The sequence below is a fragment of the Cnephaeus nilssonii genome (genome assembly GCF_951640355.1).
Source record: "Cnephaeus nilssonii genome assembly, chromosome: 11".
Taxonomy (NCBI): domain Eukaryota; kingdom Metazoa; phylum Chordata; class Mammalia; order Chiroptera; family Vespertilionidae; genus Cnephaeus; species Cnephaeus nilssonii.
The window spans coordinates 8,688,904-8,701,361 of record NC_137082.1 but is presented as its reverse complement, the minus strand read 5'-3'; the positions used below and the strand labels follow the sequence as shown (position 1 = coordinate 8,701,361).

Genomic DNA, 12,458 nt, shown 5'->3' with positions numbered 1-12,458 from the left:
GGTCAGGAGCCATTTCGGGGAGGATGAAGTTGTCTACCAGTAACGGAATATCTAATAGTGACTTAACCAATAACGCTATGGATCAAAATGTTTAAAAGTAGGAAGTTCTGGGATTGGTTTAGCGGCTCCACAATTTCTCCAAGAACCTGAGCTCTTTCTACCCTTTGGCTCTGACATCCTTGGCATGCTGGTGTTTCAGCCTTTTATTTGCTACCTCATGGATATAAAGTAGCTGCCACAGGTCCAGGCATCACATCCTCCACCCAGGGCCCTAAGAAGGAAGGAAGATCATAGCAAAAGATTTTGCTCCCAATGAACTTCTGTACTTTAACCCCCTACCTCAGGAGACATTTCATTGGCCAAAAGTCGGTAACATTTTTACTCCTACACTTATCACTGGGGAAGAATATGGAATTATTGGTTTAGACTAATCATGATCAAATGCTTTGGGGGTGTAGTAATTGCCAACCTTGCCTAAGATCATGGCAAGACAGGTGGAGAAAGAGAAATGGCCTTAGGTAAGTAATGAACAGTGTGATTCACTGCCTCTGGTTCAGAATTATTCTGGCTTTGAGGCAGGGCTGGAGGGAAATTTACTCACATAATAAAGCGATCAGGTTGTATGGCAATACCTCTATAAATCAACTTGATCTGCTTGCCAATGGTTCTCTTGCTGGGCCTTTCTTAAGGTTGCCAGGTATCAATTCAGAAATCCTGGACCAGAGTCTATTCTAAAAAAAAGGACTCCCCAAAAGTGGGCTTTCAGCAGCCAAGGAAAGTCCAGTGTGGAAACCTGGAAGGATTTAGCTACATTAGGAGCTTATTTGCATATAAAGACATGAGAATTTCACTTTTATTTGGGTAGTTTTCTGATTTCCTTCCAGGCCAGGGCTTTGGAAAAAGTTGTTCCTTATTTAGAATGTATGATTGCATCTGCACATTTTAATGAACACAATTAAAGTCAGATTTACACTATAATTTAGGATTAAATCCCCCTTGCTTGATGTCAGGAGGGGATATTAGATGTTGCATGAAGACACACATTTTGGCAAAATACTGTTTCACTTTTTGCCTCAAATATTATACCATACTTATTCTTAAAATTTGGTTTATACAGTTTTTTTTTACTAGAGCTGTGAGTTTTGTAAACTGATTTATAGCCAATTTTTGTAATGCTTCTTTATTTTCTTGAGAAAATATTTTGCTTTCTTTCAACAACAACACAAGAATGATGACATAGCCATTGTAATTTCTATTCCACATCGCCGACATTTCTGGAATGTACTTGGATTTTCAGTATTTGTTCAGTTCCAGCAACTAAATGAAAAGGAAAACACACCCCTATCCGTGGCAAGTACACAGAGACACCCAGAAGAGCACAGTATATTCTGCTCCGGCAAAACGATGGTGCTCGGTTTGTAAGTTGAGGAGCAGTGACCTCACCCATCCCCACCCATAAAAGTTGCCAGGGACTGCCACTTTCAGAGCACGAGGCCAATTCATTCATTCCCCGGAAGATGTTTTGGAAAGATACATTTTCGTGGCGTCTCGTGTGGAGCCAGCTCCTTCAGACATGAGTGCACAGTCTTGAAAACTTTGGCCATTGCTCTGAAGATCAAGGCCAAACAGACAGTGGGCTCCACCTAAGTCTCTCAGGTATAGACTCATGGAGTTGGCTCTCCCACCTGAGACCAACAGTCTCAGCATCTATTGCAGCAAGAGGCTCTCAGGCCTGGGGCAACTGCCTGTCCAGGGTGCCACCCACCGTTAGTAGAGAATCTGGGTTGTCATGCAAATGAACGTGAAAGAAGCAACCAGAGCAGAATGGAGCAGAGGGTGCGGCATCCTTGTCCAGGAAGGAAGTATAAAGAGGTTCTCATAGTTAGTAGACTCTTTCAGCCCCTAAAGGCTAACAAATGATAAACGTGTGTGCTCTGATTTTGCATTTAGTTGGCACTGATTCAATGGGCATTACAAATGTTCACCCCAAGTTATTCCCCAGAGGTCCCTGATCCCGTGAAAGGGTGAAAGAGTCCACGGCAGGTGAACAACCCTGGGAGCATGCAGGAACACAACCGGGGAGCTGAGGGGCCCGTGGTCCAACATGCAGATGAGAATGGAATAAGTCTGTGGCATCGTGCGTCACTTACATTCTCCTCTGCACCTGTGGGGACGGAATCCTCTTTAACTGACTGAAGGGAAGATAAAAACAAAAGCAAGAGTCAGAATGTTACAGACACCAGGGCTGACAGCCTCCGGGTGCAACTCCAGGACGATGCTTATGTGTGCCTTGTTCCAGAAAGAACTAGAAGGAGCCTACACAAATGTACACAGTATAGCAAGATCATATACGTTATGTTTTTTTAAATGCAACAAAGGGAAAACGAACAGCCAGATGCAGCCAGGAGAGGGGCCGCTATAGAAAGCACCAGCCACAGTCTCGGCTGGAACACGTTTCTCTTGACATTTCCTGGTAGCTGATGGAAAGGGGGAAATACGTTCGGTCGCCCAATACACAGGCACTGCTAGGTAAAAACAAATGCTGATCAGGAGAATTCTGGTGCCAGGACCAGAGAAAGTCACCCCATGGTCCTCGGAGAGCAGCAGGCGCTGGGTAACAAGCAGGCCCTTGGCCTTGTCCCCACCATCGCACAGTGGCCAGAGCCAGAAGCTGCTTACATCAGCCCTCAACAGGGGCCACGTTCACCATGTCCAAGTCTAATTCTGGTAAAACACTTCAGTGGATGGTCAGAGGGCTGGGGTCCAACACATCCAAGTTCAAACATTGTTACTCCCTGTCCTGCCCCAGACAGGAGAGGAGTTATCCCAATTCTACCCAAAGCGGATGCCACAATCATTATATTATCCGGTCTGCCAAGCGCCAGCTGTGGAGCTCACCTTTGCATCTTTCCTGCAGCTGTCCCTAAACTTTTTTGGGCAATGGTGTTTACAGACCACTTCAGTCCAGGTTCACTGGACAGATCTGGGCTGTCTTCCCCGAAAAGTAAGCATGAAGAACGTATTTTGCACATTATTTCCTGGTCTTCATACACTCTCACATCTCTTCTCTTGGATTCAGGTTAAGAACTCTTCCCCATATCTACCTAGTTCCAAGCCCTGCCTTTATTTTTACCTTTAAAACATCCAGTGGAAGGGAAGACAGGAACTGACATTTGCACATCCATCTTTTGCACTTGGCGCTTTGTATACGTTCTCTCACTTACTGTGGCCCGAGCGGTAAGAATGGGGATCCTCACTTACTCAGCAGGAAATGGAGGCTCAGAGAGGGGCAGTCACTTGTCCCAGGTGGAACAGCTAAAAAATGGTGGAGATGGTTCTTGGGACCAAGTTTCCCTCCTGCCGCGATGACTTCCAGGATCAGAAACACATTTATTTTATTTTATTTATTTATTTATTTTTGTGGTGGTGGTGGGTGTCTGCGTGTCTTTCCCCATTACCAGACTTCTTTCTCTCTAGACTTCAGTGTGGATCATTTATTTGTATTTATCTCCTTCTCATACTGACATTTACCTGGGCACAAACATGCCCCTAAAAAGGTTGTGGGTTTTCTGGAAGCTTCTGATTGTCTAGAAGCCCTAGACCCGTGGTCGGCAAACTGCGGCTCGCGAGCCACATGTGGCTCTTTGGCCCCTTGAGTGTGGCTCTTCCACAAAATACCACAGCCTGGGCGACTCTATTTTGAAGAAGTGGCATTAGAAGAAGTTTAAGTTTAAACAATTTGGCTCTCAAAAGAAATTTCAATCGTTGTACTGTTGATATTTGGCTCTGTGGAGTAATGAGTTTGCCGACCACTGCCCTAGGCCATTCAGAAGTGTAGCTTCCTTGGAATTATACCTTTTCTCCTTGAGACCAGTTGCATGCTACTTAATATGATGAACAGGTGAGGAATTAAACAATATTTTGAAAGCCAGACCGCCTCAAACTGGACCTGCCAAAGTTTCAAGAGGCAACATACTGCCCACGTTAGGCGGAGACAGTCCTCCCACCGTTTCCGAATAGCAGCTTTCAGTTCTTCAAACCTCCTTCCCGGCCCAGCTGGCTGGGACGAGCTCCGTTTGTGTCTGGTTTCCATGTCGGGAAGTCCTGGCCATAGTCGCTCGCGGTGTTCGAGATGGGACTGGGATCCTGCTGGAGGCGATGGTGAGAGGCAGAAGCTGCTTTGGGACACGATGCTCCTGTGATCGTTGTCATGGTTTCAGACTTCCAGATCTTCCTGACGTTTCACAAATGCGCATTAAGTTCTGATTACGTAAAGTCCTGTTGGGAGGGAGGTGGGCACGGTGGCAGGGAGAGAGGTGCCTGCCCACAGCAAGGGGAGACTTTCCTCTCAGTGTCACCGAGGAGCGGGATGGGGAAGAGGAGGTAACTCCAGGCCATGTGACTGGTTACTCTCTAGGGCCGCGTCCCAGAGCCCGCAAACCCCTTTTGCACATTTCTGCACATTTCTGTACATTTGCACACTGGCGTGCGTGTCGCCTTTATGTCAGCGGGGCTGAAATAGCCAGTTGGGGTAACTGGGTAAATGAGCGGCCAGGCTCCTGCCCCTTCCGTGTTGGTCACACATCAGAGACACCTGCTCAGAGCCCACGTCTGGAGCAGCTTGCACGGCGGGTTTGTGGCTGGAAACACCAGAATTTTCTAGTGCTTCTCAGCATTTTACAAAATTTTTACAAGGACCATTTTATAACTAAAACATTTTAATTAATTATTTTTTTATCCTTATTGTTTAAAGTATTACATACATACATCCCCTTTTCCCCAACTGACCCCTGCTAGCCTGCCCCCGCCCTCTCACCCCAGGCCTTCACCACCCTATTGTCTGTGTCCATAGGTTTTGCATATATGCATACAGGTTCATCGGTTAATCTCTCCTTACCCACCCTCCTCTGCCTTCCTTCTGAGATTTGACAGTCTGCCATGCTTCTATGTCTCTAAATCTATTTTGTTCATCAGTTTGTTTTGTTAATTAGATTCCACATATGAATGAGATCATGTGTTACTTGTCTTTCTCTGACTGGCTTATTTCTCTTAGAGTACTATGCAGCGGTAAAAAAGAAGGATCTCTTACCCTTTGAGACAGCATGGAGGGACCTGGAGAGTATTATGCTAAACTTATTTTGATTTAAAGTAAACAAAGGTCTCAATTTTATTTCCAATTAGAACAGAAGCTCCCATGAGACTGTAAACTGCAAGAGGTCGGCAATCTCCCCACTGCTGCCTTTTCTTATTGATGGATCGATTGATTGAATTTATTGGGGTGACACTGGTTAATAAATTTAGGTTTCAGGGGTACAACTCTACAACACGTCATCAGTATACTGTGTTGTGTGTTCACTACCAATGCCCATCACCACCTATTCTCCCTTTACCCTCTTCTGCTTCCCCCACCCCCCTTTCCCTCTGGTAATCGCATAAGGTTGTCTGACTATGAGGTTTTGTTTTGCTTTTTCTTAATCCCATCACCTTTTTCACCCAGCCCCTCTCCCTCCCCTCTGACAGCTGCAGGTCTGTTCTCCGTATCTATGAGTCTGTTTCTATTTTGTTTTTTAGAGAAAGACAAGACCTGTATGATTTCACTTATACGTAGAATCTAACGAACAAAATAAACTCACTGCTGTCTTTTCAATGCTGATTACTTGACACAAAGTATTTACCACAAAAAAAGTCAAAAGTCAGCACTGATGAAAGATACCGATTAAAAATACGTTCCCCATTTTACCTCCAGAGGGCGCTGTTCTTTCTGACCCGGTGAAAGAAGGAAAGACAAAATTTACCATACAGGGGATTCAGCTTTTAGTAATTTTTATAATTGACTAAAGAAGTAAAGCCAGATAATTTGGAAAGAAAGAGGGAAACAGAAATAAATGAAATTCTGTTATTAGGGAGATAAATGTCAAGTGCCCCCCTTTTATCTCCATGGGAAAAGCTTGAATTTCAAAGAAAAACCATCACACCTCTGATAGATCCCTAAGGGAAGAAAAGATGAAGCACTGAGGCTTGTTGGCTTAGAGGCATCCCCAAACCAGGTGGCCCAGAAGGGTGAGAAGTGGATGTGGGTAGTGCCCGACCCTCCCGAGCGGAGGCCAGGAAATCACTTCTGTGCTGGGCACGTGTTAGGGTTTTACCAGAATGATTTCACACAACCCTGACTTCCTTTCCATGATGTAGGTGCTCTTATTATTTGCATTTTACAGCTTAGGAAACTGAGGCTCATCCAAGCAGACTGGGACTCAAAGTCAGATCTGTCTGATACCAGACTTTTAACCCTTACGTAAGGGATCCTCAAACGTCTGATACTTGCCGGCCTCCTATGCGCTTTTTGCCTTGTATGCGCCACCGGGTGGCAGCCACGGGGGTGTGGCATTCGGATTTCCCCGCCTCCGACTGTCACACCTTCAGCATCCTCGATGCCCAGGCTGGCTCTCGCTGGTTCTCCCTGGCTGCTCCCAGCCCATGACTGAGCACTGGGGGTGCTGGGCCATTTCTGCCCAATGTGTGGCCCCAGAATGCCCAGTGTCTGTGCTGGGAATCCCCTCTGGTTCAGCCCACCCTCAGGTTGAGGCACCTTCTCCCCCTTCATTCCCTCCCTCAGCCACAGGTCACAGGTGTCTGGCTCTCACAGGTGGGCAGGCTCCCTACCTCCTCCTGCCACTCCCCATTATCCTTCATACTCATTCTCCTCTGGCACATCGATTCTGTCTCGGGGTCTGCTTCTTGGAGGACCCAATGTACCTTCATTTACTTACTATCAGTACCATGATTTATGCTGCACTTTCCTTGCAATTGGGCTGCTTTTGAAACCTATCTCTTACCTTGAACAAAATATATGTTAAAACAAGTTCAATGTGCCAGTTCTGTTTTTCCTAATACACTTTAAATGTATATATCTACCTAATAAAAGAGTAACATGCTAATTGACTGTACCTTCACAACACCCGCCAATCAGGAGTAAGTATGCAAATCAACCCAACAAAGATGGCGGGTTAATTTGCATGGTGACGATGTAGGCGTTCCGCACAATCCCAGCCACTCAGGGCCTCTGGGAAGCATGGGAAGGCAGAAAGGCGGTTCCGGGCTGGAGTGGAAAGGCGGCTCTGGGCCAGAGCAGAAAGGCTGCTTCGGCCAGAGCAAAGGCGGTGCCGGCAGCCAGGGGAAGGAAGGCCCATTCTTGCATGAATCTTCGTGCATTGGGCCTCTAGTATTTAAATAAAAATAAAACTGTTTGAGTATGGGCCACCAAACTCATGTGCCCTGCCACCCCTATGTAATGTCACTCACTAGAAATTGTCCCCTACACTATATTGCTGATAAAAAGATTTTAAAAATAAGCGATCGGTGGTTGGTGAGGGAAGAGGGTTTGAACTGAACACCAAATGACATCACCCAACGTTTTCACTTCATGTCAGAGTTTGTTTCTGGGCAGGACCTGGACGGAAGAATTCCTTAGGACAGGAAAACACACAGGGAGGACATTCAGAAATCCAGCTAGAAACTCAGGATTCTAGACGAGAGAACAAACTCACTCCCCAGCGGCGCCCGTATCATCACCTGCCTGGCCAGGTGGCATGGGTTTTGATGAAATTACTAAATTAGATTTCCCCAACTCTACAGATCACACCCACCGCCCGCCTCACCCACCACGTCTTGCTCATCGTTTGGCCACGTTGAAAACAGGCGAGACTTGGGAACATGGGTGGCCGCTGGGGTGTACTTGCAGTGACGACCAAGCAATAGCTCTCAGAATGACTCAGCCCCACCCAACCATCTCCTCACACGGCTCCTCAGTTCTAGAGAGGAAAGAATCAGACCCTGGTTTACATTTTCCCATCACAGAGCACGTTGTGTGCTTGCCCTGGTGGGAAGCTGATGGACACCTTGGCTTTTCCTAAGGACCGTGAAACCTGGTGCTTCTAGTGACTAATTATATCTGGCGGGGCAAACAGAGCCCAGCGGGGCCTCATCTCGCCGGGGAGAGAGCGCTCAGAGGAAGCCGGGGGGATAATGAGTGATTTTCAAAAGACAATGAAATCATGAAATACCACAACCCTCAGTCATGAACTGGAGTAATTCCAAGAATGAAATATTCTACTTGTTCATTTCCCTTCCTTTCCCACGAAACACATGTTTATACTATGCTAGGCATGTCATTCTGAGTCAATGAGTAAGTCTTCCACTCAATGGCTACTTGAGTCATTTTGGAGAAGAGAAAGAAACACCACATGTTGCTGAGTTCATTGATTGGCCCAACGGAAATAATTTCTCAAGTCATCCCGGCCCCACGCACCCTCCACATCTTGAGACCAGCACTTACCTTTTTCCAGAACAGTTTGCCCAGAGGCAGAGAGGAGGGCCCCCCCTTCTGCTTGGCACCCTCCTTTGCCGTTTCTGTGGGTGTAGGATTCTTGGCTGCCCCTTGGGGCTCCTGGGGTACAAAGGTGGCTTTGTCTGACTTCAGGTCTGCTGACGGAGCAGGTGACTTTTCAGCACCCTATAGAGTTTAGAAAAAAATTCAAAATGATTTCCAGATCTCAAAAGTGAAAGATCGCTCTTTTACCAACATGGGCTGAGGTTGTGCATGTTAATTTTCTTCATACTGTCCCAAATATGCTACTATGAATGTGAGCTTGTGTTAAAATCTTGGAAAAAGTCAAGAGATGTTCCTTTTGGACAAAAATACCTATGGAACCGTTATTGATCATGTTTATGTAAGTAGCTCATTAGGAATCCAGCTGATTGTAAGAGGCACTTCGCTGTTAGAAGGTTAATGCGTACCCAGGCCATTGGTCTTCAGGTGATGTTGATTATGTTCCTATCAGTAAAAGCATTTTGAACATGCACCTCCAACATGCATGTCTGTTTATCGTATAGAGATGCATTGTTTTATTAACCCCAGTTCAAAATTAAAGAAGGGTTAAATAAATATAATTTAAAGTGGAAGTTCTCAATTTTCCTCCCATACTCCACGGTGGCGATCCCTGACCCAGGCTATGAGTGAGGAGGAGACAACTAGACGGGGTGAAAGGCTCTTGAGTGGGGAGAGCCCCCCAAACCTCATTTCTTCACCTTTAGATGGAGCCTCTATATCTAAATTAGAAATAATTGAATAGATTGTAATTGACTCAAAACTTCAAGTGTTATTAATTTGACCCCTATTTTCTTTCTCTCCTCCCTCCCTCCCTCCCTCCCTCCCTCCCTCCCTCCCTCCCTCCCTCCCTCCCTTCCTTCCTTCCTTCCTTCCTTCCTTCCTTCCTTCCTTCCTTCCTTCCTTCCTTTTCTCTCTTCCACTCTCCCCTCCTCTCTCCCTCTCTTCCTGTCCTCCTTCCCCATTCTCTCTCTCTCTCTTCCTGTCCCCACTCTGGGTGGCCACGCTGAGTTCCAATTCCAGGATGTCTGACTTCCTCAGGGACAGGGCCATGACCTTCCATGCTCTGCCTCCTCCTGAATCTTGGGGTAAAGGGAGAGTTAGGAGGAAGATAATCTCAATTGATTTTGACATGAGTGAACACTGGCATTAGCAATTTTTTTCTCTTAAAAAATATTTTTACTGATTTCAGAGAGGAAGGGAGAGGGAGAGAGAGATAGAAACATCAATGATGAGAGAGCATCATTGATCGGCTGCCTCCTCCATGCCCTCTACTGGGGATTGAGTGCGAAACCCAGGCATGTGTTCTGACTGGGAATTGAACCATGACCTCCTGGTTCATAGGTTGACACTCAGCCATGGAGCCACATGGGTCTGGCCAGCATAACCAATTTTAACAATGGGTCCATCTGACCTGACCTCTTTTAAGCATCTTAATTTTATGATTTGTGCTCCAGGAGTTCGCGGCACAAGCCCTTTCAATTCCAGGGATGTCAGATCTCTGACTAAAGGAAAAAAAAATCCGGCAGTAAAACTGGGGTGTGGAAATTCAGGAAGTTTCATGGTACTTTTGATGTTGGACAGAGTCTTAGAGACGCTCTGAGCCAATGCCCGCATTTTCACAGATGGGGAAACTGAGGCCCACGATCTGCCTGACATTAATTAGGGGCCACAGCCTGGCTCCAGCTCTGAACTTTGGCTTTCTTTCCACACAGCACATCGCCTCTTCATAGGGTGTTTGCAAAGAACATCAATTTGACTATTTGAAGCCACACACTATGTTTTCTGTGCTTCTTTGAAGAGGGAGAAATTCTAGAACGTGAGCATCTGGGGGGCTTCATTTGTGTGTGTGGAACCCTCCTGCGGTTTTGGCTGAATGGGCTGAGCACAATGACGGGGCAGATACTACAGCACCTCAGGGAAAGTAGCAAGCACCGGATTTACCATCCAAACAGCGTGGGTGGGGTGGATAAGCAACTGTGATGGTGCTAGCAGGACTGATGATTGCCCCTGGGAAAACCTGAGTGGGGACAGGGGCATTTCTGGGCGTGGCAAAAGCACTCTTAAATGACGCCCGCCTGTGAGCCTGTGGTCACGCCCAGTGTTTGGGGACGTATGAGAAGGTTCCAATCTGAGGCATTTCGGATTCACATTCAGCCAAGGAGAGCTGACACTTTTATTCTTTATAGCAAGAATGTTATTTATTAATTCCAGGCTTCTCCACTTTTTTAGACTAAAGAATTCTTTTTATAGGAAGAAAATTGAGACTTAGAGAAATGAACCTAGGCATTAACCAGAACTGGTAATCATTTAGAGCAAAACTAGAAGATAGTAGTTCATCCTTGAATTTCTTTTATTTTGTTTTGTTAATCCTCATCCCAGGATATTTTTTCCATTGGTTTGTAGAGAGAGTGGAAGTGAGGGGGAGAGACAGAGAGAGAGAGAGTAAATTGATGTGAGAGAGACACATCAATTGGTTGCCTCCTGCACGCACCCTGACCAGGCCAGGGATGGAGTGTGCAACAGAAGTACATGCCCTTGACCAGAGTCACACCCAAACCCGAGACCTTTCCATTCTCGGGACGATGCTCTATCCACTGAGCCAAACCAGGTAGGGCTTGGATTTCTTCTTTTCTGATATAGGTTACAATAAAATCAAGAAGAATGATTTTAATCACACCTCCTGTAATCATGTCACAAGGTTTATTGATAGAATCTGGCTGGTCAGTTTCAATGGCCCTATTTTCCTATCTTTTTGCACAACAGGATAATCAAGTAAAGAAAATAAACTGTCCTAGGTCTGGAGGTAAGAGCCAGGGAGAGCTACCAAACTGCTGCATATGAGAATTAAGAACTTTTGGGAATCCCCTTACTCCACTTTTACATGAAAACAGACTGAATGTAACTCAAGGCAAACCCCCAAAGTCCTTGCACGCGAATGACAGCATCCCAGAGAGGGACTGCCTCTGCACCTTCCAGGCGTTTCCGAATCCCGTCCTCCCCCACAGGCACCTCAGGGGCAGGGGGGAGGCCCGTGATTTGGGGAAGTCCTAGGAAGATTGAACTTGGGTGGTCCAGGGGAGGGGGAGGGGATTCTGGGTGTGAAATGAATGCCATCGGGAAATGCAGGTCTGGGGCTGGGTACTCATCTCACACTTCCAAAGCCCCTACTCACGGAGGCTCCGGAGGAGCTCAGCTGGATTCCCTGTATGAGGCCTATGACGTTTCACTAGCTCTTACCAAACACAGCACCCTGCTTTTTAACGTTCCCTCTTCCATCGCAATTTCTATCACCCCTTTCTCTCTTTACAGAACAAAAGAAAGCCTGTATGGAAATTGAAGGGTGGCTTCCTAACCCGTTTATGCAAATATAGATTCACCCATGAGAATTTCTATGGAGCTTTTATTTGCATACACAATCCTGGGACTATCACAGCCAGCTGGGGACATTTTTTAATAAGATCATTCAACTTAGTACAGAATGGTTGATATTTTAGACAAATTTCCAAGCCTGCTGGCCCAATGCAAGGGTGCTTTTAATTGATGGTTTCAGACCAACACTGGCATCTATCTTCTTAGACATCAGAAGAGTGAAATCTCCCAAAGGACTCCTAAGGACATGGAGATAGAGCTTGTTCTGCCCGTTCATTGTTTGGTTCTGCCTGGGTTTTCATGTGGGTTCAGTATAAGCTCAGTTAATACAGGCAATGGATGGAACAGGCCCCAGAAAGATAAAATTGTTATCTTTAAGGTAGAGGAGTGTTTCCCAAAGTGCAGAAAGCATCCCACTGATGGTATCAGAGATGATTTTACGTTGCACAGAGATATGACATGAAATGACACTCAAATAGTGAAAATGCTTCCCCTTTTTCAACTCTCATTGAATTATTCCAAGAAGACTTGGGGGAAATTCTTGGTCTGCTGGTGGCTAACTGCCTTTCGGTAAAGCTCCAAAGGGCATTAGATTTGGACTTAACACAAACAAGGTAACTAGAATGTAAGCTCTTTTTTTATTAGCCACATTAATAGTTACCTTCCCCTTATGAGGGTTCTGATTTCCTATGTAAAATGTAAT

The 12,458-nt window shown here is 45.9% G+C and overlaps 1 protein-coding gene across 2 annotated transcripts in view; it reads right to left on the bottom strand.

Annotated features, from left to right (window-relative positions):
• The window catches only part of BCAS1 (brain enriched myelin associated protein 1), a 71,129-nt gene that overhangs the window by 16,647 nt on the left and 42,024 nt on the right, over window positions 1-12,458 (bottom strand). The window contains exons 7-8 of one of the 2 annotated variants that reach the window (XM_079784315.1): window positions 8,333-8,509; window positions 2,151-2,192 (exon numbers count right to left, since the gene is read on the bottom strand). In XM_079784315.1, the coding sequence (XP_079640441.1) occupies window positions 2,151-2,192; window positions 8,333-8,509 (219 nt within the window). The remainder of the gene's footprint in view (window positions 1-2,150; window positions 2,193-8,332; window positions 8,510-12,458) is intronic. The other variant, XM_079784316.1, reaches the window with a different exon arrangement.